We start from the raw sequence: 25,080 nt of genomic DNA on the forward strand, positions 1-25,080 counted from the left end.
GGGAGGAGGGCACTGCGTCCGCAGTGCCGGGGACGTGCGAGGGGAGGAGGGCACTGCGTCCGTGGTGCCGGGGACGTGCGAGGGGAGGAGGGCACCATGTTTGCGGTGCCAGGTTAGGGTTGCCAAGCATCTGGTTTTCAACCAGAATGGCCGGTCGAAAAGGGACTCGGGCGGCTCTGCTCAGCGCTGCTGACCAGGCTGTTGAAAGTCCGATCAGCGGCGCAGCAGGGCTAAGGCAGGCTTCCTGCCTGCCCTGGCTCCGCGCAGCTCCTGGAAGTAGTGACATGTCCCTGCGGCCTCTAGGCAGAGGGGCAATCAGGGACTCTCCACTCACTGCCCCCGCCCCCTCCGTGCTGGCTCTGCAGCTGGGCCAATGGGAGCTGCGGGGGTGGCGCCTGAGGACAGAGGCACCACACAGAGCCCCCTGGCCCCTCCGCCTACGGGCCGGACATGGCAGTCACTTCCAGGAGCAGCGCGGAGCCATGGCAGGCAGGCAGGGAGCTCGCCTTACCTGCTGCATCGCCGACCAGGAGCCACCTAAGGTAAACGCTGCTGACTGGGAGCCCACCCCCCCCCACCGCACCCCAAACCTCTGCCCCAGGATGGAACCCCTCCTACACCCTAACTCCCTCCCAGAGTCCGCACCCCAGCCCACTGCCCCAGCCCTGAGCCCACATCCCCTCCTGCTCCCCAACCCCCTGCCCCAGCCCGGAACCCCCTCCTGCACCCCAAGCCCTCATCCTCAGCCCCACCCCAGAGCCCACACCCTACAGAACTACAGACTTTGTGAGAACCAGACTCTGCACGGGACGTTGAACAATACTCCAAAAGCTGTTCTCTGCATTGCCAGGAAGACATCGCCCAAACACTCAGCTGAGTTAGTTCCCAGCACAAGTAAAGGGCTCATGGATCTGGTCTTTGTGGACTTTTTATCTCTTGAATCAGAGCAACACCACCAATGTATTGATCATCACGGAACACTTCACTCACTAGGCACAAGTTTTCCTGACTAAGGACCAACATGGCAAAGGTACTCTGGGAACAGCATTTCCATTATTATGGCCTGCCTGCACGAATACCGTCTGGCCAAGGCAGAGACTTCAAGAGTAGTTTAATGAAGGAAATTGCTGCAGGTGGCAGGTGTTAAGAACTCCCACTCCGTGCCGTAGCTTCTGCAGGGTGACCGTCAGCAGGAGCTTGATCCTGCTCAAAAGCCCCATCGGAGTCAGCACATAAGTCATCTTGTGCATACTTACAACTTCACCGAGAATGAGTCTACCAGATTCTCACCCGACTACCTAATGCTTGGTAGGGAAGCTCGTCTGCCTGTGGATATGTGCTTTGGAGTATCTCCAGATGGCGCCAGTCAAGAAGTCTACATGCAATATGTAACACAGCTTAAAGAACAACTGAGTGCTGCCTACAAGTTACCAAGGAATGCTGCAGAGAAAGAGAACTCCAGTAATAAGTACAGGTACGACAGACAAATAATTGAATAGGATTTGCTACCTGAAGACCATGGACTCGTACAAAAATCTCAGTATCCCTGGGGAGCCCAGTTTCAGCAGCCATTGGAGGTCTGACCCGTACATCATAGGTCAAAAGCTACCAGACATTCCAGTGTACCACTTGAAGTGAGAAAGTGGACCAAGCAACATAAAAGTTTTGCACAGAAACCAGCTTCTGCCAATAGGATAGTTAGTTCGTTTTCTTGAAGCACCCATAGTGAAACCCCCTGTGATTCACCCAGTGACTAGAAATCAGGAACCCAAGTCATCTGAAGGAAGTAATCTTGCTCCTCTAGAGGAAGAGTGCAAGTCAGCCTCAGATGATGAGACACAGTGTGTTTATCCATCACCAATGCTTTTTGACACCCCTATATTTGACAGGCACCCTTCTTCTGCTGCAGAGAAAGCGGTCACCGTACCCGGTCCTGGAGCGCAGCTCCAACAGAAAGGCACGGTAGAAGAACGTAGAGCACAAGAAAGTGAGATTACAGATGCTAGCACAGTTCCTCAAGTCACACAACCACCTGACTTTACCCCTAAAGTCGTGAAGACTACAGCAAACACAGAAGAAGGATTTTCAGAGGAAGCAAGGCCTCAGAGACTGATAAAGCCTGTGTGCCATCTCACCTACGATTCCCCTGCAGTGCCTGGTGAGTTTCTGTTGAGTGTGGTGCAAAGGTTCATATCAGCTCTGGCTAATTTTGTCAGATGCTGTCTCGTGTGTTCCCTGTGAAGGTTCATACTATATAAAGTAGAAGATAAACGTTATGATGTGGTTAAGCAGGAATTATGTGTAACCAGATAGCACTGTTTAGATAAGTGACTTGCAGACCTTGCAGTTTTGGACATTGGACACTTTGGACTTTTGAACAGTTAGAGTCTAAGTCTTGATGGCGGCATCAAGATTAAGGATGTAACACCCCCCCCCCCCAAACACACACACACACACACACCCTCTTAGTGAGGGGGCTGTGCCCCAAGAGAAGAAACTCACCTTTTAGGCCTCCATGGGGTCCCCAACAAGAGTCCTACACTGTTGACATCCCAGGTAGCAGGAGGGGGATGCAACCCCCCAGTCACCTCCTCCCTCGACAGCACTTCCAGGCCCAGCAACTGGCCAGTCTGTAACCTCGGCCTACAGAAAAGCCTCAGGAGAAGACAATCTGCTCCTCCTTCCCCTAGCCTGCCTGCAAAAGGCCGAGACAGTCTAGTTCTCCTCCTGCCAGCATCTGCAGCCAGCCCACACCAGAGCTGGGATTTGGGCTCCAGAGACCTAACTACAACTGAACCCAGGGGTTCCAAGCTTTAAAAACTGTTCCAGGAGGGAGTGGGCAGTTAATCCCTCTCCAGCAATCCCCAGGGAGGACCTGCTTGCCTGCATGAGTCTCCTGCGTGCTCAGCCAGAAAAGGACCCTGAGTGAGTCCCCTGTGTTAGAGTTAGATAGGTAGGGTTTAATGTCTCACCATTAATGCACATTGCATGTGCAAAAGGGCTTTCAGCTACCTGAATCGTCAAGCCCTGCATTGCCAGTTCCCAGTGTAGTGAAGTGTGTTTCTAACACCATCTCCTTACAGGCCTGCAACATGTCTCTATGTGCAACACCCAGGTACCTGAGCCATGGGAACAGAGAGCGGGGAGACTCTACTGTTTAGGAGCACTGGGGAGATGTGTGATCACCTGACTTCGTATCAGTGTAGCCTTTAGTAATTAAACAGCATTATTAAATCTCTCTAAGCATTTTAATCATTTAATATTTGCATTGTCCAGGTCTCTTTAATCAAATCCTTACATAAAGTTTTTAGTTATTGTTTTAAAATTTGTTTGCGTGTGTGAGTTTGAATTATTTGTGAGGTCTTGCGTGGTAGCCATGGCCTTAGTGTGGTTAACCCCGTGTCTCACGGGAGGCACCGCCAAGCAGCGTGAATCTTCAGCACACCAAGCAGGGGCAGCGTCGGGGGCCTACCAGCAGCACCGGGAAACTAGCCCAGAAAACAGAAACTTGGGGACTGTCCAAAGCCTGTGAAGTCCCCATCTCCTGTCCGCACCTCATACAGATACGGGGATTACATTTGTAGCGGTGGGTTAGTTACTCAGAGGTTTGCAACCGTCAGTCTGGTGTAGTTCTTTGGTTTTTAAATCAAGAATAAGGTTCTCACAGAGGGATTAACTCGCACCATTGCATGCAGGGTGTAGGGTAGGTTCCTAGTTACACTGTTAAATATAACTGGCCAGTTCCTCAGCCAGTGAAAATCGACCCAGCTCCACCTGACATCAGTGGACTTACATGGGCCAACATCGGTGGGCTGTGGGCCCCATCCTGCCCTGAGGGGAAAACGCACATCTGATTAACTTCAGTGAGGTTTTCACAGAAGTATCTGAGGTCAAAATTGACACTGCTGTGTGCAGTGTGGTGAGATGAGGTTCCTGTGAATGTTTGCTGTTCCTGATTTCTGTGTGTTTCAAACTGTAACCTTAAGCTAAGCTGTTCAGGTTACTGTAGTGACTGGCTGCATTAGTCTCAATGCCGTCAGGCAGGGATCCCAGCCACGTGGCTTTATACTTGTTCTTTTCAAACCCGCAGGTGCCCTGTTCTCAGCCTGCACTGGCCACGTCCTAGCATTCTCCCAAAGTAACCTTAGTTGAGCACTTGTCTGGTGCTGGCTCAGGAAACTGAAGGCGTGACATTAACAGATCAGCTCCCAGAGGGAGGGAGAGACTCTTTCCTTAGAGAGAGCGAGGGAATGGAACTTGGCCCTTAAAATCCAGCCGTGCCTACATGACAGCTGAAGGAAGGAGGGGCTGACGCCTACGTAAAGGCAGTTCCATAAAGGCCTCCCTGTGGTACGGTCCCCAAAGGCAGTGCTGGGTGGTAGATGTGGAGCCCTCCAAGGCAGAGCTGTTAGAAAGAAGCTGTCCAAAAATCAGGCCAACGTATGTATCGGCTCCTGTCTTTGGAGCGTGTTTGAGATTTAGGCAGTGTCAGCCTTCGGCAAGTTTAATCGTTACAAAAGTCCCCAGCCTCAGCCAGCCGGCTCTCCTACGCTCAGTTTTCTTTTGAAGGAAGCTGGAATTTCACAACTCAGCTGCCTAAGAGTGGGTGCACCCAGAGGACTGCCATGGTTTCCAGTCAGAGAAGGTGTCCTTCCATTGGAGTGACAGGAGCTACAGTGATTGGGGTCTGCGTTGTGGCGGTGATTTCTACCTGCATCGCTCCGGCTGTGTGTCTGACCATTAACAGGAATCCCCCCCAAGGTACAAAGCCAAACCGGTAAATGCTTCTTGACCTTAGATTCTGGCTGATTGGCTCCCAAGGGTGCATTTGGGGCAAGTGGCTAAATTATTTGCACAGGAAAAAGAAGCAGAAACAAACTGAATGGGAGCCCGCTGTGCTGAAAGGGGAGTGGGGGGGGGGGAGAAAGAGAAGACACTAAGGTGTGATAGATGTAATGATGATTGTGTGATAGCTTTGTGGATCAGGGAGAATATCTTACACCATTCATTGTGGAGGAACAGGCTTCATTTGTTAAAAATAAATGGGGTACCTGGAGTCTGTCTGCAGAAAGGATATGTAAGGAGAGCTTCCCCAGAAGTGACACTGCAATGATAATATAAATGCCATCCCAAGGTTGTGTAAACACTGACTTTATAGATGGGAGAGCTGTCCTTTCAAACTGCATTAAGCTAAACTTAATATACAATTTGTCAGCCTGGAGAGGGGATTTATATTTTGTTTGTGTGCCTGAGTTGTAACAGTCTGTTACTGACATAATGTTTAGAACTGGGAGACTATACAGAGCAAGGCGTTTTTTAATTAGATTTTTAACCACTGCCCTTGCAGGGATCAGTGTCTACATTGTTATGCATAAGGAGATCAAAAATGCATGGTCAGCTGACCAGCCCCGTTCATGTTCATCTGTGCTAAGACGCTCACTGCGTTCGCACCTGCAGTAAGAACTAGGAGTCACAGGACGGTTCCTCACAATTTACAGTCACTCTTGGCACTAACTCCATTGTGACCCAGCCAAAAAGTCTGCTTAGGCAACAGGTGTAACCCTTTCCCCACCCCCGTTGTGCTGCCGCTTTCCACTGAAATCCGCAAAATGATAGGACATAGTCTGTAGTACTGTTTCTTCTGTGTGGCCATAAACATTTGGGAGCAGTCAGGCAGTTCTCCTATTACTTCCCTTCAGGTCCCACTCTTCAAAACCCAGCTATTGCTTGGGTTAGTTTCCCATTTGGTTCCCAAAATTAATTGCAATTAAATCGCACGATTAATTGCACTTTTTAAAACAAGAATAGAATACCATTTATTTAAATATTTTGGGATGTTTTCTACATTTTCAAATATGCTGATTTCAGTTACAACACAGAATGCAAAGTGTACACTGCTCACTTGATACTTATTTTTGATTACAAATATTTGCACTGTAAAACAAGAAACAGTATTTTTCATTTCACCTAACACCACCACAGTAATGCTCTTGGAACGCCGACAGAGGCCGGTCGGCGACGGGCAGGATTGAAGCGGGGAACCTCAGGAGCTAAATGCTTGAGTCTCTACCGCATGAGCTAAAAGCCAACTGCCTGTTAGCGAAGGCTGTAGAGCAGACTCATTTATATCTCTCTTTAAGTGCGTGTGGATGGGACAGGACACCACACTGAGGCGGTGTGTGGGTTACACAATCTCTTTATCATGAAAGTTGAACTTACAAATGCAGAATTATGTACAAAAAATAACTGCATTAAAAATTAAATAATGTAAAAGTCCACTCAGTTCTACTTCTTGTTCAGCCAATCACTCGAAAACAAGTTTGTTTACATTTGTAGGAGATAATGCTACCCGCTTCTTGTTCACAATATCACCTGAAAGTGAGAACAGGCATTTACATGGCACTGCTGTAGCGGGCATCGCAAGATATTTATGTGACAGCTGCACTAAAGAGTCATATGTCCCTTCATGCTTCAACCACCATTCCAGGGGACATGCATCCATGCTGATGGCGGGTTCTGCTCGATAACAAGCCAAAGCGGAGTGGAGCAACGTATGTTCATTTTCATCATCTGAGTCAGATGCCACCAGCAGAAGGTTGATTTTCTTTTTTGGTTGTTCGGGTTCTGTAGTTTCCACATCGGAGTGGTGTTCTTTTAAGACTTCTGAAAGCATGCACCACACGTCATCCCTCTCAGATTTTGGAAGGCACTTCAGATTCTTAAACCTTGGGTCAAGTGCTGTAGCTATCCTTAGAACTCTCACATTGATACCTTCTTTGCGCTTTGTCAGATCTACTGTGAAAGTGTTTTTAAAATGAACAATATATGCTGGGTCATCATCCAAGACTGTCATAACATGAAATATATGGCAGAATGCGGGTAAAACAAAGAAGGAGACATACAATTCTCCCCCACAAGGAGTTCAGTCACAAATTTAATTAACACTTTTTTTTTTTTTTTAAACAATCATCACCACCATGGAAGCATGTCCTCTGGAATGGTGGCTGAAGCTCAAAGGGACATAAGAATGTTTAGCATATCTGGAACGTAAATACCTTGCAATGCTGGCTACAAAAGTGCCATGCGAATGCCCGTTCTCACTTTCAGGTGAGATTATAAATAAGAAGTGGGCAGCATTATCTCCTGTAAATGTAAACAAACTTGTTTGTCTTAGCAATTGGCTGAACAAGAAGTAAGACTAAGTGGACTTGCAGGCTCTAAAGTTTTACATTGTTTTGATTTTGAGTGCAGTTATGTAACAAAAAAAATCTACATTTGTAAATTGCACTTTCATGATAAAGAGATTGCATTATGGTACTTGTATGAGGTGAATTGAAAAACACTATTTCTTTTATTTTCACAGTGCAAATATTTGTAATAAAAATAATACAAAGTGAGCACTGTACACTTTGTATTGTGTTGCAATTGAAATCAATATAATTGAAAATGTAGAAAAACATCCAAAAATAAATGTCAATTGGTATTCTATTGTTTAGAAGTGGGATTAATTACAATTTTTTTTAATTGCGATTGATTTTTTTTTAATCACGTCCGTTAACTGCAATTAATCAACAGCCCTAAAAATTACTTATTTCGAATCTTCCTTGGTATTTCAGACTCTGCACCCAAACCAGCCTTTGAGACAGACGGAGACCTGTTAGAATACCTGCTAAATCTGGGGAGCATTGACAGGAAGGATGGATTGCTGGTCACCTGGTACCATTCTGCAAACAAAAAGAGCGAGCTGGCAGATGCCTTGAAGAGTAAAATATATTTTTTCCATCTGTAATAACCTGTGTAGCTAGGAAAGCTAAGATAGCAAGGGGAGCAGGGTCTCACACTTCAGGGTGTAATCAGATCATCTGCAGGATGCAGAAAGGAATTTTTCCCCCCCTTTCTCACTGGGTACAGCACTGAACAATTGACTACATATTTAGTGGGGAGTTTTCCTTCCTTTGAAGCATGGCCAAAAGCAGGATGCCAGACTACGTGATTCAGTGGTCTCGCCCAGTCTGGCAAATCCTAGGTCCCTGTCCTTTTTGTTTCTAATTACATGATATTAGAAAGCCATAGGGTCAAATCCTGGTTCCACTGATGTCAATAGCAAAACTCCTGGTTGACTTCAGTGGGGCCAGGATTTCACTCAGGAGAGTTAGTTGCCAGCACGCAACGTAGGGAGCTCCGGCAAACACTGAGAATATTCAATGTTGGAATGATTTGATCAAAATAGTGGCAACTGAGCATTTGTTGAGTGATTCATTTATCAATTTATCTGATTGGGGCAAAAAAGATATTTCCTACCCAGAAGACAATGCTGAGGGGCTTATCCCACATTTAAGATAAAACTAAATGGATTGAAACTGGGCTTTGTAATAGTAAAAAGTAGAATACTTAAGGAAGAGAAGAGGGCTGCTCAAGTTTAGTGTTCAGATGAGAACATCATTCCACACACTGAGTCAAGCAGCAGAAATCCCGGATATGCTGAAAGGAGGGCTGACCTGAAGTGATCAGCCGGGCTTGCTTATAGCTTCATGAGATAAAGCTAGTCTGTAAAAGTTGAATGTTTCGTGCCACATGCACCTGAAGCAGTTTTATCTTGTGGTGATAACGTACAAGAGGAAAGTACAGAAAGCTCCGTCGTGATGCAAGACAGTACCAAAAAAATCAGCTTTTTCCAACCTTGAGAGATAAATCACAGATTAGGGGTTTATCCGCTAACTCAGGTTCATCACAGAGCATCTGGAACCATTCCAGAAAGAAAAACTGAAACTTTCCAGTCTGGTATCACTCACCTGGAATGGCCAGGGACTACTTACAGCTGGAAGAGAGGGGGGATTTGTGGCCTGATCTGAAGCCCAGTTAAATTAATGGAAAGACTCCCATTGACTTTAAGGGGCATTGGATCAGGCCTTTTGTTATCATCTCTCTAATCATTTAATGGACCATAGGGGCTCCTCCTTTCCCTGGCCATATTTATGATCAGAGCAGAAACTATTATCCTGGAACTGGTGAAGCTGCTGGCTGCCTTATAGGTGACCATCCCACTTAAAGAAAGACATTGCGGCTCCTTGGTCTAGCAGAGGCAGGAAACATCACATATGTATCTGTGAGAGACACAGGGCTTGAGCCTCCAAGAGCTGAGCATTGTGGCCCCTATCTAGCAAAGCACTTAAGCACATGCTTAACTTTAAGCACCTGAGTAATTCATCAACTTCAGTATGACTATGCACACGCTTAAATGCTTTGCTGGGTAGTGAACAGAGTGTGCAGCACCTTGCAGGATTGAGCCCATAGGGAGCTGCCTTCATATGTTGTGAAGACACTGACAAGTGTGGAGGGTGTAATTTACATACACAGACTCCAGTCAAGGATTCATACTGTGAATTCATTGCGCACACAGGTGATGTTATGATCCTGGAAGCAGATGTCAACATAGAAGGACATAACACTCCTAATGAGACCGACAAGCCCATCATGGCCCATCCCCCCGCTACTTACAGTGACAACACTCTTCAGGAATGGCTGGATGTCGTCCTTAACTCATCTAGCAAAGGTAATCTAAAGTGCTATGCCTTTAAACAAGCTGATGTAACCCTTTGCCCTGAGTGGTCTATGAACATACGGAATTCAGAAGCATGCTCTTCACACCCCATTTGGCAGGGAACGATGGGGCAGTGCTGGGGACTAGCAATAGGCAATGTTAAAGATATCATCATCAATTATTTGTACAACCATAGTGCCAAGGAGCCCTAGTCCTGGACCAGGACCCTGTGGTGCTGTAGAAACAGGCCTCCTATTTACATTTGTGCATAATTGGCCAGCTGCTATTATCAAATACAAATGGAATTTCTCAATGGATTCTTTCTTGGACAGGTATCAAGCTGGATTTCAAAAGCATCAAGGCAGTTGGCCCATCTCTGAATATTTTACTAAAGAAATCCTCGGAAGTGAAGCTCAATAGACCTCTGTGGTTGAACGCAGATATTCTAATGGGTCCCAATGTCCCCATAAACATTGCAATTAACGCAAGTTTGTGAGTAAAATGCATTTTTCTTAAATCACTTTCATGGCTTATTTTGCACTTTTCAGTTACTTATATCCCAGGATGTACTGACCACTTCCATAGCTTTGGAACAAAATACGCTGTTATACACTAGCAACAGTCCTCTACTGCAGTAAGAAATCTGTGACCCCAAGAAGCGCCAAGAATGAAGTTTGGTTAAAGAGCTGACAAAGATGGGCAAAAAAAAGTTTATATAGGAAAGAAGAAGACGACAACCAACCATTTAAGATCCCAGGTCACTGAGTGCCTAATCCAGTGGCTATTCACGTGCGTGGGGGACTTTCAATAGGCTTTGGATCAAGCCCCCGGAGAACATATTTAGATTCCAGAAATCACTCCCTCCTCCAGTTGCCTGCTGGAGTCTTGAGTTTAATAATCCTTGGTTACCCTGTAACAGCTGGTAACACTGTTAGCCAGGGCTATGCAAAAATTTTCCATTGAAACTGTTTGACAGAAAATTGTGTTTTTAAACTAAAACAGCTTCCCATGGAGAATTTTGACTTTTCATCAAAAAATCTAAACCCTTGAAAATTTATAAATTCTGATCTGGGGACACCACCACGGTGACTCATGAGAGTTGTATCTTGGAGGTCTCCTGCTCCCATTCTCCTCTATGGTAAATAAAAGGAGAAACTGATTTTTGAACTCTGTTGGTTTAAAGTGATCTGCTCAAATTTCTCAGGGCACATACTGTTATTAATAGGAGCTCTCAGACTATTTAAAAAATTAAAAGCTACATCTTTAAGCCCACAAAAAAGCCAGGAGTTACAGAGTTAACACTGAAAATCTGGGGTTTCCATCCCAAATTTATCTCGGACTATTTTGGAACACACACACACACCACCGGAAAGGGAGTTAAAGTAGGAGCAACAGAATGGACTTTTAAACTCCGCTCTGAACTTTTTCCTCTCGTAAGGAAAAAAAATCCTGTACAGCTTAATAGGAATCAAACCAATGGGGTTCTACAGAAATTACTCTAAAAACCTACAGAGTTTCTATTTTCTATACAATTGTTAAATCAACCTCTGGCATTTTAACCCAGGATTTCAAAACGCCACAGTCTTTAAAAAAAAAAAAAAAAAAATTAGCTGGAATGGATAGCCCAGCCCAAAGTCCAAACTTTCTGAGGTTCACCAACACCTAGACTCTATATTTTTGTACAGTTTTTCCAAATTACTACATCTTTTACTGCATTGCTCAAAATACATGGCAATCCGAGCATGGACTGGGGTAAAGTTCCTCTTTTTATTCAGGATTCTGTCACCAGACAGGTATTTTCACTCAGCACCATTTGCAGTCCTATGTGAATCAATAGAGAGGCCAGTTCTCCTTCATATGAGGAGCAAGCCAAGGGTCTAATGGGTTAGCGTTGAGCTACAATAAAACCTACCTGTCCACAGCAAATTTCCCAGTCAATATGCATCACTGTGATGAGTTTCTACTGTGGTCTGCCCAGACTCTCACCTGTTTCCCAAGGGGGGGGGGCGGGTTCTTGCCGTTGGAAGGGTTCCGAGAGTTGCCCATAAAAATCAGTGTGTGTAGTACAGTAGATATAAAAGGAGTGCCATCTGGTGTGTTGTTCACAAGTTTGTAGGTTTAATAAAGTTGTTGTTTACTGGCTTCTTGCTCGCAGGTCTTAACAGTAACTGTTGCTCTGTACGTGGTTCCTTTAGATTCCTCTCACTCGTCCAGGAGAAGTACCCAAACTGCACACTCTCTCTAGGGTGGACGACCCTCTATTCATTTCTGTTCCCCAACAAAACCTACACTCAGAAAATGATTCAAGAGATGCACAGCATTGCGGGGACGCTGCCCCAAAGGGTCACCTTCCCTGCCAGGGCCGTCCTGTTGAGATTGGCTTGGCCCCATTTCAGCTGGCTGCTGGCTCAGTCGGATAGGTAAGGAGTTAACCACACAAGTTCATCTTTAGTCCTTTGAGCAGGATTAACTAAACCACTTAAACCAGTGGTTCTCAACTTTTCCAGATGACTGGACCCCTTTCAGGAGTCTGATTTGTCTTGAGTACCCCCAGTATCACCTCACTCAATAACTACTTGCCAACAAAGTCAGAAATAAAATTCAAGAGTGTGTCACAGCCCACGATTACTGACTTTCTCATTTTGACCATAGAATTATAAAATAAATCCATTGGAATATAAGTATTGTACTTCCATTTCCCTGTGATGCTTGAGCCTGTTTTTCCACTGGTGAGCCGGGTCTGAAGCCCAAGCCCTGCCGTCCAGGGCTGGAGCATGTAACTAAGTTTCGTGGGGGGACCCTATGGCATGGGTCCCCGGCCAATTGCCTTGCTTGCCACCTCCTAATGCCAGCCCTGCATCTGTGACCCCCCTAAACCCATCCCATGACCACCCTTGGGGTGGCAAGCCCCAGGTTGAGAAACACTGATCTAGATGAGTTGAGTATGCCCTAGAAGACCTCTGAGTACCCCCAAGGGTCCACATACCCCTAGTTGAGAACCACTGACTTAAAGAACAGTACCGGCCACCAGCACCTTGCCTACACTGCAGCTCCAAGTGGTCGGGCCGCTAAGTACAAATTATTCCCATGTCACAGAAACCTTTCTATAGTCAGACACTTGCAAATAAACAACCCTTCTACAGTGTCTCTCATTAAAAGAGAGCTGCTCAGGGTGCTGGACAGTGTCATCTTTCCAGATCCCTAATCCTACAGAGCATCACTTATTTTCAGAACTAAAAACTTCCATTTGAAAGGGACCAAACTAGCAATGGCTAATTAGACAACTGTACCTCCAACTATTGAAAAGCCAGCCAGAGAACCTGCGAGAATCCCAGGCCAGCTCAATGCTCTCTCTTCTCCACAGGTATAGCCTGACTCTGTGGCAGGGGAAGATGGATCCAATCACAGTGGAAGATCTCCTGTTCATCCGGGATAATAGCCGTCCTGAACAAATCTATTACGACATTTACAATCCTGTTCTGTCTCAGTTCAAGGAAGCAGCATGTATGTTTGTATTACAGTAGCACCCAGAGGCACCAAATGAGATTGGGACCCCACTGTGCTAGGTGCTGTACATACACATAGGAGGAGACAGTCCCCGCTCCAAAAAAGCTTATCTAAATAGACAAGACAAAGGGTGTGAGAAGAAACTGAGGCTCAGAGAGGTGAAGTGACTTGTGTAAGGTGACAGCAGCTCAGTGGCAGAGCTGGGAATAGAAGCCAGGGCTACTGACTCCCCTTCCATTGTCCTGTCCCCAAGGCCACACTGCCTCCTAAAGCTACACTAATTTCAAAGGGGCTCAGACCCACGGTGGTGAGACCGTCCAAGTGCGCCTTCGCTAGCAGCTAACTTGAGCCCACTTGAAAAAACAATTATGAAAGGCAGAAAAAATGTCCTGGCTATATTTTGATGTGCACTTATGCAGTGAGGGTGCTATATACTGTAAATAGGCACTTGCTCTGGGACCTGTAACAAAGTTTCTTTGTTTTAAAGAAAGGGGTTGTGCTCTTTTTTCCCCTTTTTTGATACACAGGAGGCCTGAAAGATTGTTTAAAGGTTTCTTCTGCTAGTTGTTTTACCTCGAAGATATCGTAAGTCTGGTTTCCAGTTAGTGTTGCTGGAAGACTTGTTGGGGCCATAAAGGATAGCTGACTGATGGCACACACTGACTGAAAAGGCACAGGTGTTGAATCTAGAACAAAGACATCCTTTCTCCCGAGCATCCATTACCCATTAGAGTTAAGTAGGTGTTAACCAAAACAAATTCCCAGAGTTTTAAACAGTCTGGGCTAAAAAAAAAATGTATTCCTCCTTCAATAGCTCCTAAGCTAGTCTTTTGTGATGTCATGATTTCATTAGATCTCTGGGTACTTCCAAGGTAGAGAAGACCTACATTTCTAAAGTCATAAAATTAAAATAGAAGAATTAAAAAGTAAATTCAAGGTTTCCATTATACATCGAAGAAACAAACAAGGAATCATTAGAGAGACAATAATCCATTTTCTCCCCTGCCTTTTGCAGGTTACTCATCCTGTACAGTCAGGAAGTATTGGTCCCAAGCTCTGCTCTCAGGTCCCTCTGCACAACACATGGGATTGGCAGAATTTGAGGCTGACCCTTTCAGTTTGGGAGCAATGAGTCTCTCTACCTTCCCCTACCGCCTCCCGAACTAGTAGGCACCCTTTTCTCAGAAGTGTACTTGCTTCCCCTCTGGTACAAGAAGGATAAACAGCTGTACTCCACTTAGTCAAGATGGGGTTTTATTGGCTCTATTCCAGAGACCCAACTTAGCTTAATGATCATGTGTACTACTTAAGACTATTAGCTAAATTGCTGCTTATTGGGAACACATTCAAGCTAGGTCAAGGGACTAAGCAGTGTTTAAGTATATGTGAAATTCTAGGCTGTGATCTAGTTTGAGCAGGGTCAGATGACAAAGTGGTAAATATGGTCTACACGACAGTCTCAACTGTTACCATAGTTGGTACAGCTGTCATGATGGCAAGTTATGGCTCCTACATTGTATCCTACTGTAGCCCTAGCCCTAAAGACAAAAGCGCACACGGTACTCTGAAAGGGAATGATTTTACTCAGCATTTCCCCCCTCCTCTCAACCCAACAGTGAATTCAACAAGAAAGAGATTCTATTATCCTGGAGGCAATTTGCTAGATTACTTTCACCCAGCAGACTCCGATGAACTATGGATAGAGTGGTATGGGATGGATCACTATGAGAACAGGCTGGAAACACTGTCAATTCTTAAAGGTGAGTAACACATCTTTCCCCATGTACCGATCTAACAGAACTGGAGGGGTTTTCATAAGTTGTCACAGACTTGGCAGTTCCTAAGAGTTGCAGCTCAGGCTTTAGTTCTCAGACTAGGGTCAGTAAGTCCCAGTGAACTTTCTGGTGGCCTATAAACCCAATTTACAGACAGCAGTGAGGCAGGTTAGGTAATTGAGAGCTTAGGAATGGATGACAGGAGTAGTCTATGCATCTCCTAGAACAAAGCCTGCAGAACGTGTTGCAAAAAACACCACAATAATGAGAACAGTGAAAGGAGACAGGGTGAAACAAGGGGATATAAATGGGATTAAACTGAGCAAAAGCACATTTAAACTGACTATCAGGAGAAAAGTACCAACACTAAGATCTATGAATAGGGCCCTACCAAATTCATGGTCCATTTTCGTCAATTTCACAGTCATATGATTTTTTAAATTATAAATTTCATGATTTCATACTTTTAAATGTGAAATTTTACCGTATTGTAATTGTAGGGATCCTGACCCAAAAAGGAGTTGGGGGGGGGTGTCACAAGGTTATTGTAGGGGGGGGTTCAGTACTGCTAACCTTACTGCTCCTGGCAGGGCGCTGCCTTCAGAGCTGGGCACCCGGCCAGCAGCCGCCGCTCTCTGGCCACCCAGATCTGAAGGCAACGCACAAATAAGGGTGGCAATATTGTGACTCCCCTGCAACTCCCTTTTGGGTCAGGACCTCCAATTTGAGAAACACTGGTCTCCCCATGAAATCTGTATAGTATAAGGTAAAAGCACACAAGACCAGATTTCATGGGGGGAAACCAGATTTCACGGGTCCTGACGTGTTTTTCATGTCAGTGAATTTGGTAGGGCCCTATCTATGAAATAGTCTATGAAAGCAGTAGGAGAAGACCCATTGCTGGAGTAATATAAAACCAGGCTGTTTCAGGCAATGAAGAATCTATATGAAGAACAATCCTGGGTTAGGTTAGAAGCAGGATTAAGATTCCCGAATGCTACTGGTCGAAAGGCCAAAAGGTGGAAGGTTACCTCTTACCCTACTGTGGATCTCACTATGCTACCAGATATGAATCAATTATTTTCCCCATCCCCAATTAACTATCTGGAGAGATACACTAGGAACTGGTGGATGATGCACAGAACAGTGAAAGTGCTTGTTGTCTGCAGTTAAGAATACACTTTGAATCAATTATACAGACAATCAGTATCTATCATTGTTGTATATTAAATATCATATAGTCCAATGAAAATTAGCGGTTGAATGGTTTCTACCCAAACACATATAATGGAGCCGTGTAGCTCCTTTCCTCCCTTTAAATCTTAGTGCTAATTACACATAACAAATACATCGCTACGTTAAAGGGATCACTGAGGCTCAGGCTGTTATGTACTATCTCCCTTTCCTTTGTTCTCCAGAAAAGAGGGGCATGATTGCCTTGGACATTGCCTTACAGAACAGCACCAGTGGAAATCTCATTCCCGTTGCACTGTATCCATCAGCAGGCCTCCCCCTGGAACAGTGTCTAGTTACAGTATACAGACATCTCAATCCTTGGGGGATATTCCTGAACATAACAGAACCTGGAGCACTTCGCCCTACTCTTGAGCTCCTTAGTAAGCTATATGCCCAGAATCTCTTATGGAACCCCATCTGGATAAGCATGGCTCTCTCCTTTGGAAGCTTTGAGACACCAGGATACATGCAAGGTGAAGAATTCTTAACAGCCATCAACATCATTTTCCCATATGTTACCATAGCCCCTGGCTGGCCCAGGGAAGTGCTAACTGCTGGTTACACTGGCCCATTGGTAGAAGATATGCTCACACTCTGTAAGGATGTCTGGCAACAAGTGTCATTTCAGCTGGAGGCTATGGCACTGAGTAGATCATGGCTGGCAACTACAAAGCTGTTGGAGATTTCCCCCAGCTACACCATCACTGTGCAACACAGTTACACAGAGGGTAGCTACTGTGGTGGCTTCCCAGGACTCCGGTCTATCCGAACACATACACAGAAGGGGGTCTATTATAACATACCAAGACAATGCAGAAATGCTTTGATGGTGGATGTCGGGGAGGGATAGCTCAGTGGTTTGAACGTTGGCCTGCTAAACCCAGGGTTGTGAGGGGGCCATTTAGGGATCTGGGGCAAAAATTGGGGATTGGTCCTGCTTTGAGCAGGGGGTTGGACTAGATGACCTCCTGAGGTCCCTTCCAACCCCGATATTCTGTGATCACTGTTTTCAAACCAACTTCTTACTCTGGCAATCACAGTAGTGGCAGGTCTGTCACTGACTCCTGCACTTGGGGGACTGGGCATTAGAACTATTCTCTAAGTAGAGTTTAATTTATTTGGTTGTCCTTTTTGCTTTGAACAAACAGATCCCCTTTTGGTTTGTAGTGTCAGCCTGTTCAGTAGTTCACACACTGGCGGGGCGGGGCGGAAGGGACGGGCTTCTCTCTTTAAGGAAGGATGGTTTGTGGTTAAGGCAGTGCACTTGGACTCAAATCCTGGCTCTACCACCACACACACAGTCATCCCGAGCAAATCCGATGGGGCTAGATTATCAAAAGAAGCTCAAAACCCCACCGCTCCCAGTGGGATACTTCTGACTAGATTTTTGAGATTAAGCACCCAACGTACCGAGCCCTTTTGAAAAAAAAAAATCAGTCCTTAATCTCGGTGTCTCTGTTTTCCCCATCTGTAAAATGGAGATGGGATTTCCTCTCTCCTATCTTTTGTCCGTTTGAGCAGATTGTAAACTCTTGGGGGCAAGGACTGTCTTTCTGCAGGTAGGTGTAATCTCTAGGAGCTGCTGTCAGACAAATAATTGTTTTAAATAAATGTAATTTCATCTGCTTGAGCTGGAGGCCTGTTTTCTGGACACAGTTTGGTTGTGGGGTTTTTATCTACGGCTAGTTATTGCTAAGGTGGAACTCTCCACATAGCCCAGTTTCTCCCCCTTTCGCCTTGGAGGGACATTTTCTTTACAGTGGTTTGCTTCAGGTAACCCCCAGGAGATAAGCATAGACTCTAGCTCGTCAGCGTGCAGCTTGATCCCACACCAGTTTCACGGGCGCTGTATAGTTTGTGATCAACCTCCACGACAAAAGTAAAGAAGTGGTGGGGAGAGGGGCATATTTCTTCTTCCCAGCTAGGATCTGCCAGTACCTTTCAGAAAAGCGCATGTATCAAGAGTGCGGGCACAGTGTATTTTTGGGTGTGCTTTAATTGTCACTTCTCCATACACACCTATGGCTGTAGTCAGCAGCAAGAAGTCTTGAGCCTGCCTGAAGAGATCTAGAACTCAGCCACGAATCCAGGAGATGCCTGGCTGGGATGACTAATATTTTAATCAGATATTTGAGTTGCACAGTTGAACATCACAGAATAAAGGCTGAAAAAGCAGGAAGACTGGAAATCCATCCCCATAGTTGTGCTTTATTTACCAACAAAGGGGGAGAAAATCCTTCAGACAGCAGCAGTGCAGGTTTAAAAATTCTTAAACAAGAAGAATCAATTTCCCACAGAAAACAGTTCAATTTCCCTTACTCTGGGGCTGATCAAGAAAAATACTCAGTAACTAAAGAAAACCCGGCGAGACAAACTCCTGAGGTCAGAAGGTGAATGGGGCTTCTTTATTACCACTCCCATTCTTTTTATGGTGTGTGAAAGACAGAACATGGAATTGCAGCACATCAATGAGGTATCCTGCATCATAATGCCTAGTGTGTCAAATCCAACAGTACCGTGTTACAGGAGACCAGGCTGGCCTTCTCCCCCACCCAAATCCTGTCCTGATTTACTTCATTGGATTAAAAGATGGACAGTTCCTCCATTGGATTACAAGAACTGGTGAAAAAAATAATCCATTTTGTAACCTTTACTTTTGTACAAAGGTTCAAGTGCGGGTGATGCTGTCAGAAAGTCAATTCCTGAACATGAGGTTACAAGACGGAATACAAATAAAATAAGGCTCGTGCTTTTTAAGCAGATTACACGCTGCTCTAGCCCTAGACCTTAGAATGAGCTGACTGACTTCACAATGAAACACTGGCCATGTAGGAACCACGTGGACCTCTCTCCCCATCCCACCCCAGGCCAAATTTTGCACTCAGATAAACCATAATAGTTGCCACAGAGTTTGGCCTTAATAATCCCTCTCCCTGATTAGGTAGATTGGCTCCAGCCATTACATTTCTCACCATCATCAAGCACACTAGAGAGAAGAGCGGATTTTAGTCATGCTACAATAGATGATTTCAAGTCATTGTGCTCCTAGCAATGCCACTAACATTATCTAAGTAATTACTCTCCATGTGCTCTCACCTACACAGACCAGTCGCTTCAATATGTACAAGATAGTCACACAGCACTGTGCAAAAAGGGCCAACAGTTACAGATTCTGAAGCCCGACTACGATCTCATCCTTGTTCTTCTGCAGGAATCTCTCACAGGCTTTGAAGGTAACATAGAAGTCCGAGGACAGTCCTGCAATGTTAGTTGTGACGTAAGCTAGGTATCCTGGAGCAGCCTGGTTGTAATAGGACACCTGAAATCCACAACACATTCATTAAGACAGCTATGGGGACATCCACAGGTGGAAACCTACATAAGTCATTTTCTAATAAGTACAGCAGCAGCATAGGTACTGACTTCCTCTTCCCATGGTTCAGCAGGGGCTCTCTCCCCAGTGGCTCTGAATAGCGGAGAGGTTTGGGGATGTACAGACCATAGAACTGCCAGTTCCTCTGATCCAGTGGCTGTGAACCCCCCTTGGGTGCAGAAGGGTAGTAGCCACTATCCCAGCCCATAACTTGGAATAGCAGCTGTGGAAAGGTTCCTCTGCGGCCTGGGGGCAATGAATACCCAGCTTCTCACTTAGTTCCCACCAATCCCTCTGGCTTTGTGTGGGCAAGGGTGAATTCCAGCCTTAGTGCTCAAAGCAAAGCCAGCACACGAGGGCTTGGAAAAGTTGGGGTTGGACACAAATACGGTGGCCCAGACTGTTCTGATAGCATGGAAAGGGGACATTTTGAAAAGGTTTTTAGAATTTGAAAAAACCTTTCAGTCCAGACTACAGTAGTTGAAATGCAGTTCAACTGTTAGGCCTCCATTACTTGAACTGTCCGTAGTATTAACATTTCCTCTTGTCAAAGTGACTTGAGTTCACACTCAGACCACACTGGTGCATCCACTCGGCAGGGGACAGCCTGGGACATGCAGCCCTTTGGCAAGGGAGGGTTATTGGGACAGGGCTGGGAGTCAGAAAATCTGGGATCCATTTTCAATTCAATGCTTCCTCTGTCCCCGTGAACAAGTCATGGAATCATGCTGTGCCTCGGTTTCCCCACCTGTAAAATGGGGGTAGCATAATTTATCCACCTGAGCAATGTGGACAAACTGTGTGCACATGAAGGTGAGGTGTTATGTGACAGTAAGAAGGAGGGTGTTGGGGGGGGGGATGGGGAGAGGTTTTTGTTTTGTTTTTTTAAAAAGGGAGGGGCTTGAAAATTGAAGGACTCCAGAAATTCCCCCAAATCCCCAACCCAGCACAGACAGGGATGTGCAGCACCAGACTTGCAGGCCCTTCTGTTTGTCCCCCTCTGAACTGGGCACTGGGGAGCTGAACTAAAGCACACTAGTGCCAACCACAGGTCGGCATGCACGAGCTCTTGGTTATGGAACACAGGTAAAGGCCACAGTGATTGTCGCTGGGGGACACAGCTATCCTGAGATAGCTGAGAGAGCCGAAAGCCTCACCTTGGTTAGCTCAGCTGTCTCCTGCCAAATACAGAAGCCAGAACACATCGTCTCCCCTCGGGTGTACTCAGGGTTGGGTGGATGGGTGGGCAGCGTGACCGACCTGAACGCGACGACATATGGGTCACTGTAAGAGAAGGAAGCCCGCTTAGGAGCGGTTCACAAGTGTATTGAAAAGGTGAGAGAGGAGCAGGATTTTATGCCAACTCTCGAGTTAACCCTGCTCAGATCAATGCCAGGAAATGCAGGTGGCAGAACTGCCCCACAACTGGAAATGACCTCTGCCTAGAGATTCATGCATGGAAACACAGCACTACACGGTCACAGTCCACCTTCTGCTTCTGCATTTCTTCTTGTATTGACTTCAAAATAAGTAACATCCAAGATATCTTGGAGTGATTTAAAAAAAAAAAAAATGAAATCAACTGAAAACAATGAGGACAGAAGGTGGGGTGGGTGGGAGGGAAGCTGGCTGTGATCTGGTCTCTATCTACAAATCTCATCACTGTGACTTCAGTGTCCCCTGTGTTTTTATCATATTGGGTACCGAAAGCAGGTAAGGTATCCCTTCCCCAGGCACACTAAGGCAAATACATTGCAGTCAGAGCGAGAGCTCCCATTCCACTTGGTGCCAAGGGACTGGAGACTCGGATTTTCAGGAGCCTAAGGGAGTCAGGCACCCAACTCCTACTGAAATTCAGTCTCCTTGAGACTCCTCTGAAATTCCCAGCCAAAGAACTGGGCTAAAAAGAAGGCTAGGGTGAGAATAGTCAGGAACAGCATGTGACAAGTATTCATCTCCTAAACGGCATGCCTATGCTCACCCTTCTCTAGGAAGGGGTAACTGGAATGAGTTCCCCGAGTCTTTCGCCAGAAGGCATGATGTCCAGACCCTGAATCATTTTGTGGTTCTTCTCAGAACCATCTCCAATACAAACTCCTTCTGGACTCGTGGGCCCCAGAATGGGGCACAGGATTCTAGTAGCAGTCGCACCAGTGCCAAATACAGAGGTAATAAACCCTGCCTACTCCCATTTGATAGTCTCTTTTTTAATAGAGCCAAGGATCACACCAGCCCTTTTGGCCACAACATGGGGATGCATGTTCAGCTGATCGTCCCCCAGGATCCCAGTCGTTTTCACAGTCACTGCTTCCCAGGAGAGAGTCCCCCATTTCTGTAAGTAGGCTGACATTCTTTTTTCCTAGCTGTACGAGCTTACATTTAGCCATACTGAAATCCATACTTGCTTACACACAGCTTACCAAGCAATCTAGAGCGCTCTGTATCAATCTAGATCTTATCTGCAATACAAAAAGCTACATATTGAAACACACCCATATTCTATATGCAACAAGTTACTTTAGATCCCTCTTGCAGCCAATTGTGCAGTGAAAAGGAAGTTGTGTACCAGTGCCAATCACTCCTCTGTGTGATGTTTTCGGATCCACAGAGATGAGGCTATGAATTAACTATTTTCATGGTAAAGTATTTTTTCACTCACTGGCTCATTGTAAATATTTGCCATGAAAATGATCCTTTCTTCAGTAGGTCATAAGTCCAATGACGCACAGCCCTTGCAAGATGGTTGGTTTAAGTATGGGGTTCCAGCAACTGACCAATACACTGCACTTGTCTACCACGGGCACTGAAAGACAGCCCAGACACATTTGAACAGGAGAGAAAGCACCATCTGTGGGGATTTTAGAGAGCGTAAATACTAAGCTAATACTAAGCACAGACTTTGCAGCTCTAAAAGCTACCACCACGCTGACCAAACACTAGACGTTTCCAGCCCCATGGGCTAGTCCCACCACTGCTGTCCCTGTTCTGGGCACTGACTGCCAGCGAGTGAAGAACGCTGAGTGCTGCACAGGGTAAGCCCGCTAGACCCAGCATGTCACTGGAGCCCTGCGAATTTACGTACCCTTCATCACAAGGTTTTCTTCGTGACGCCAGGATGACGAAGTCCTGAGACTTCTTTTCTTGACTAACAGTCTGACTAAGCACGTGGTAGATCATGTCGTCTTCATCAACTTGCTGCACGAGCTCAGCGCTCCTGGAAAGAGGCAAAAGGACATTCCGGAAAGGATTCAGGCTGTCTTCCAAGATGATGTCATCTTCCCAGCACCAGGACACCAGACACCTTCCCTTAAAAGATGTCCTCCCTCTCTCTCAAGAGTGTTCCATCGTACGCAGGGCCCTACCAAATTCACGGCTGTGAAAAATGCATCCGACTGTGAAATCTGATCTCCCCCAAGAAAGCTGGTGTCCAGCCAGGGGCTCCTACCCTGTGCATGGTCCAGCTGCTAGTCCCAGCCAGGGACGGGGATGGCCCAAACATCCTCTTCCCCTGCAAAGACTGCTCCCAGGGCAGGTCAGACCCACCTCAGGGAACCACCCCAGCCTCTCCATGGCTCCAGCTGTTATTACGTCCACCCCTATGCAGGGAGCCAGTAGCTCCAGCTGTTGTCACCTCTCCATGCAGGCAGCTGTGGCTCCAGCTGTCAGCCCCCCCCACTCAGACAAGAAGCAGACAGAAAAACCAGGCCTATGGTAACTTGACCCTCACTTCTGTGCTGCTGCTGGCAGTGGTGTTGGTTTTAGAGCTGGGCACCTGGCCAGCAGCCTTCCAGCTCTGAAGGCAGTGCCCCTGCCAGTTGTAGGGCAGGGGTAAGGGTGGCGACCCCATGATCCCCCCTACAGTAGCCTTGTGACCCTCCCACTCTGACCACCTTTTGGGTCAGGACCCCCTCAGTTACAATACTGTAATATTCTAGATGGAAATATCTGAAAACCTGAAACTGACTAATTTTAAACCTCCTTGGCTGTGAAATGGGCCATGAATTTGGTAGAGCCCTAACCATATGGTGTTACTCAGCAGTAACCCAGAGACTGCAGATAGAAGCAGTTCAAAGCCAGAGAAATAACAGCCAAACAAAAGCCAGTTAGGACAAACTTACAATCAGTCATAGGGATCAGGGGAAAAAAAAAAAGCTTTCTCCACTGAATCAGAGCCACCTTCCCAGATATATCAGCTTTCCCAGGGACTACAGGCCAGATTTTTAAACACATCTAAGCACCTAAAGATGCAGGTCATGAAAATCCCCCTGGGCGCCTACCTGCCACTTTGGAAATCTGACTCTATTTGACTACCTGAGGTACAGCATTTTCTTAACAAAATTAATTGCTCCAAACAATTCTCTTTTAGTCACATCCCGAAATCCTTACTTAGGCTACATATCTGTTGCCTTCTGTGGAAGTTCATACTTGGCTCTCCCTTGGCAAGAGACTGAGCCAAACCCCACTACTGTCAACAAGCTTTGGATCAGGCCCCGAGTTCTTCAGCTTCTGACCCCAAACGTTTCAATTGTATTGTCAAGTAGGATGCAAATCCTTTTCACGTATCGTGACATGACACCTCCTGTACCTTCTCGGTCTGGTTTTGTTTATCTTTGAAGGATGGGATTGGCCTGAAATTAGAGGTTGTTTCTGAGTCTTTCACTGGGATGTTTTGGTTTTGGTGGAGGACACGAGGTTCGTGGCTGGGATCAGAGCCACAAAGATCACCGGCTCACTGTGTGACCTGGGAAAGTCATTTCACCTCCTTGTAGCTCATTCAACCCAGCAGTAAAACGGACTAAAAGTCCAGAACGCTCCCACTGATACGCACACGCACCCTGCCCTCTTGGAGCTGACAGTCCCTGGGAAAATAAGTTACAGCTCCTTAAAACTTCACAGGCTGCTCCTGGGAGCAGAGAAGTCCTGGATTCAGTGCAAATGAACAATAGGACAGATCACCCACCTGAGGCTGTAGTACTGGAAGAATGAGGAGCCCTTAAAGAGGTGCCCTCTGTGACGGATGCTCCAAAGACTATGGTATCCATTTTATAAGTGTTTTATGTATCTGAATGGGCTAGGGATTGTATTTCTGGCTCCATGGGGCAGTTATAGCGTTTCCTGCAGAAACTACAACCATTGGGGGAGAATTCATGCAAATTCCCATACAGCTAAGTCTGGAGAAGCCTCATCCCCTGGGGGAAATTGCATAGAGACTAGTTTAATGGGGTTCATGAGGCCTGGCAAAAAAAGAATTGAAAACTGTATAAAGTGACCACTTTGACGTAGGGAGAGGGCCCCCCCACCCACACTTTTTCCAAGACCTGCAGGACATGAGACAGTGACCCAGACACACAAGACCTGCCAAGGACCTGAATGACTCTGAAGCCTGCCAGGGTCTCTGTGCTGAAGATGGGTGACTGTTTGCTAAGCAAAGACTTGCACGTAAACGGTTCATTGTTTTTAAAAACATTTTCTCTGTAATGCTTTTCTTCTGAATAACTAGTATTTGATTTATGGAGGCTGACTGGTCGCTGGTTAACCCTGCCATTGCCTTAGAGAGAACAGGGCTTGACCTAAAGTTAGATCTGCTGAGGTGATCACCGTGAATTGCAGTCTACAATCCCCAGCCTGGAGAGAATGGACAGTGGGAT

The 25,080-nt window shown here is 46.1% G+C and overlaps 2 protein-coding genes across 3 annotated transcripts in view; one reads left to right on the forward strand and one right to left on the reverse strand.

Moving 5' to 3' along the window:
* Positions 1–74: 74 nt before the first annotated feature.
* Positions 75–17,684, forward strand: FAM151A (family with sequence similarity 151 member A). The gene is made up of 10 exons (XM_073357610.1): positions 75–1,474; positions 1,890–2,158; positions 4,570–4,761; positions 7,617–7,763; positions 9,401–9,553; positions 9,874–10,033; positions 11,737–11,961; positions 12,906–13,045; positions 14,665–14,808; positions 16,242–17,684. Exons 1-10 carry the CDS (start codon positions 1,302–1,304, stop codon positions 16,907–16,909), a joined length of 2,271 nt encoding a protein of 756 aa, XP_073213711.1. The 5' UTR covers positions 75–1,301; the 3' UTR covers positions 16,910–17,684.
* A 563-nt stretch (positions 17,685–18,247) lies between these two features.
* The window catches only part of ACOT11 (acyl-CoA thioesterase 11), a 66,187-nt gene continuing 59,354 nt past the window's right edge, over positions 18,248–25,080 (reverse strand). For both annotated transcript variants that reach the window (XM_073357612.1, XM_073357611.1), the window contains exons 15-17: positions 22,515–22,646; positions 20,590–20,716; positions 18,248–19,378 (exon numbers count right to left, since the gene is read on the reverse strand). In XM_073357612.1, the coding sequence (XP_073213713.1) occupies positions 19,223–19,378; positions 20,590–20,716; positions 22,515–22,646 (415 nt within the window). In that variant the 3' untranslated portion in view covers positions 18,248–19,222. The remainder of the gene's footprint in view (positions 19,379–20,589; positions 20,717–22,514; positions 22,647–25,080) is intronic.

The sequence above is a fragment of the Lepidochelys kempii genome, chromosome 8 (assembly GCF_965140265.1).
Source record: "Lepidochelys kempii isolate rLepKem1 chromosome 8, rLepKem1.hap2, whole genome shotgun sequence".
Lineage (NCBI taxonomy): Eukaryota > Metazoa > Chordata > Testudines > Cheloniidae > Lepidochelys > Lepidochelys kempii.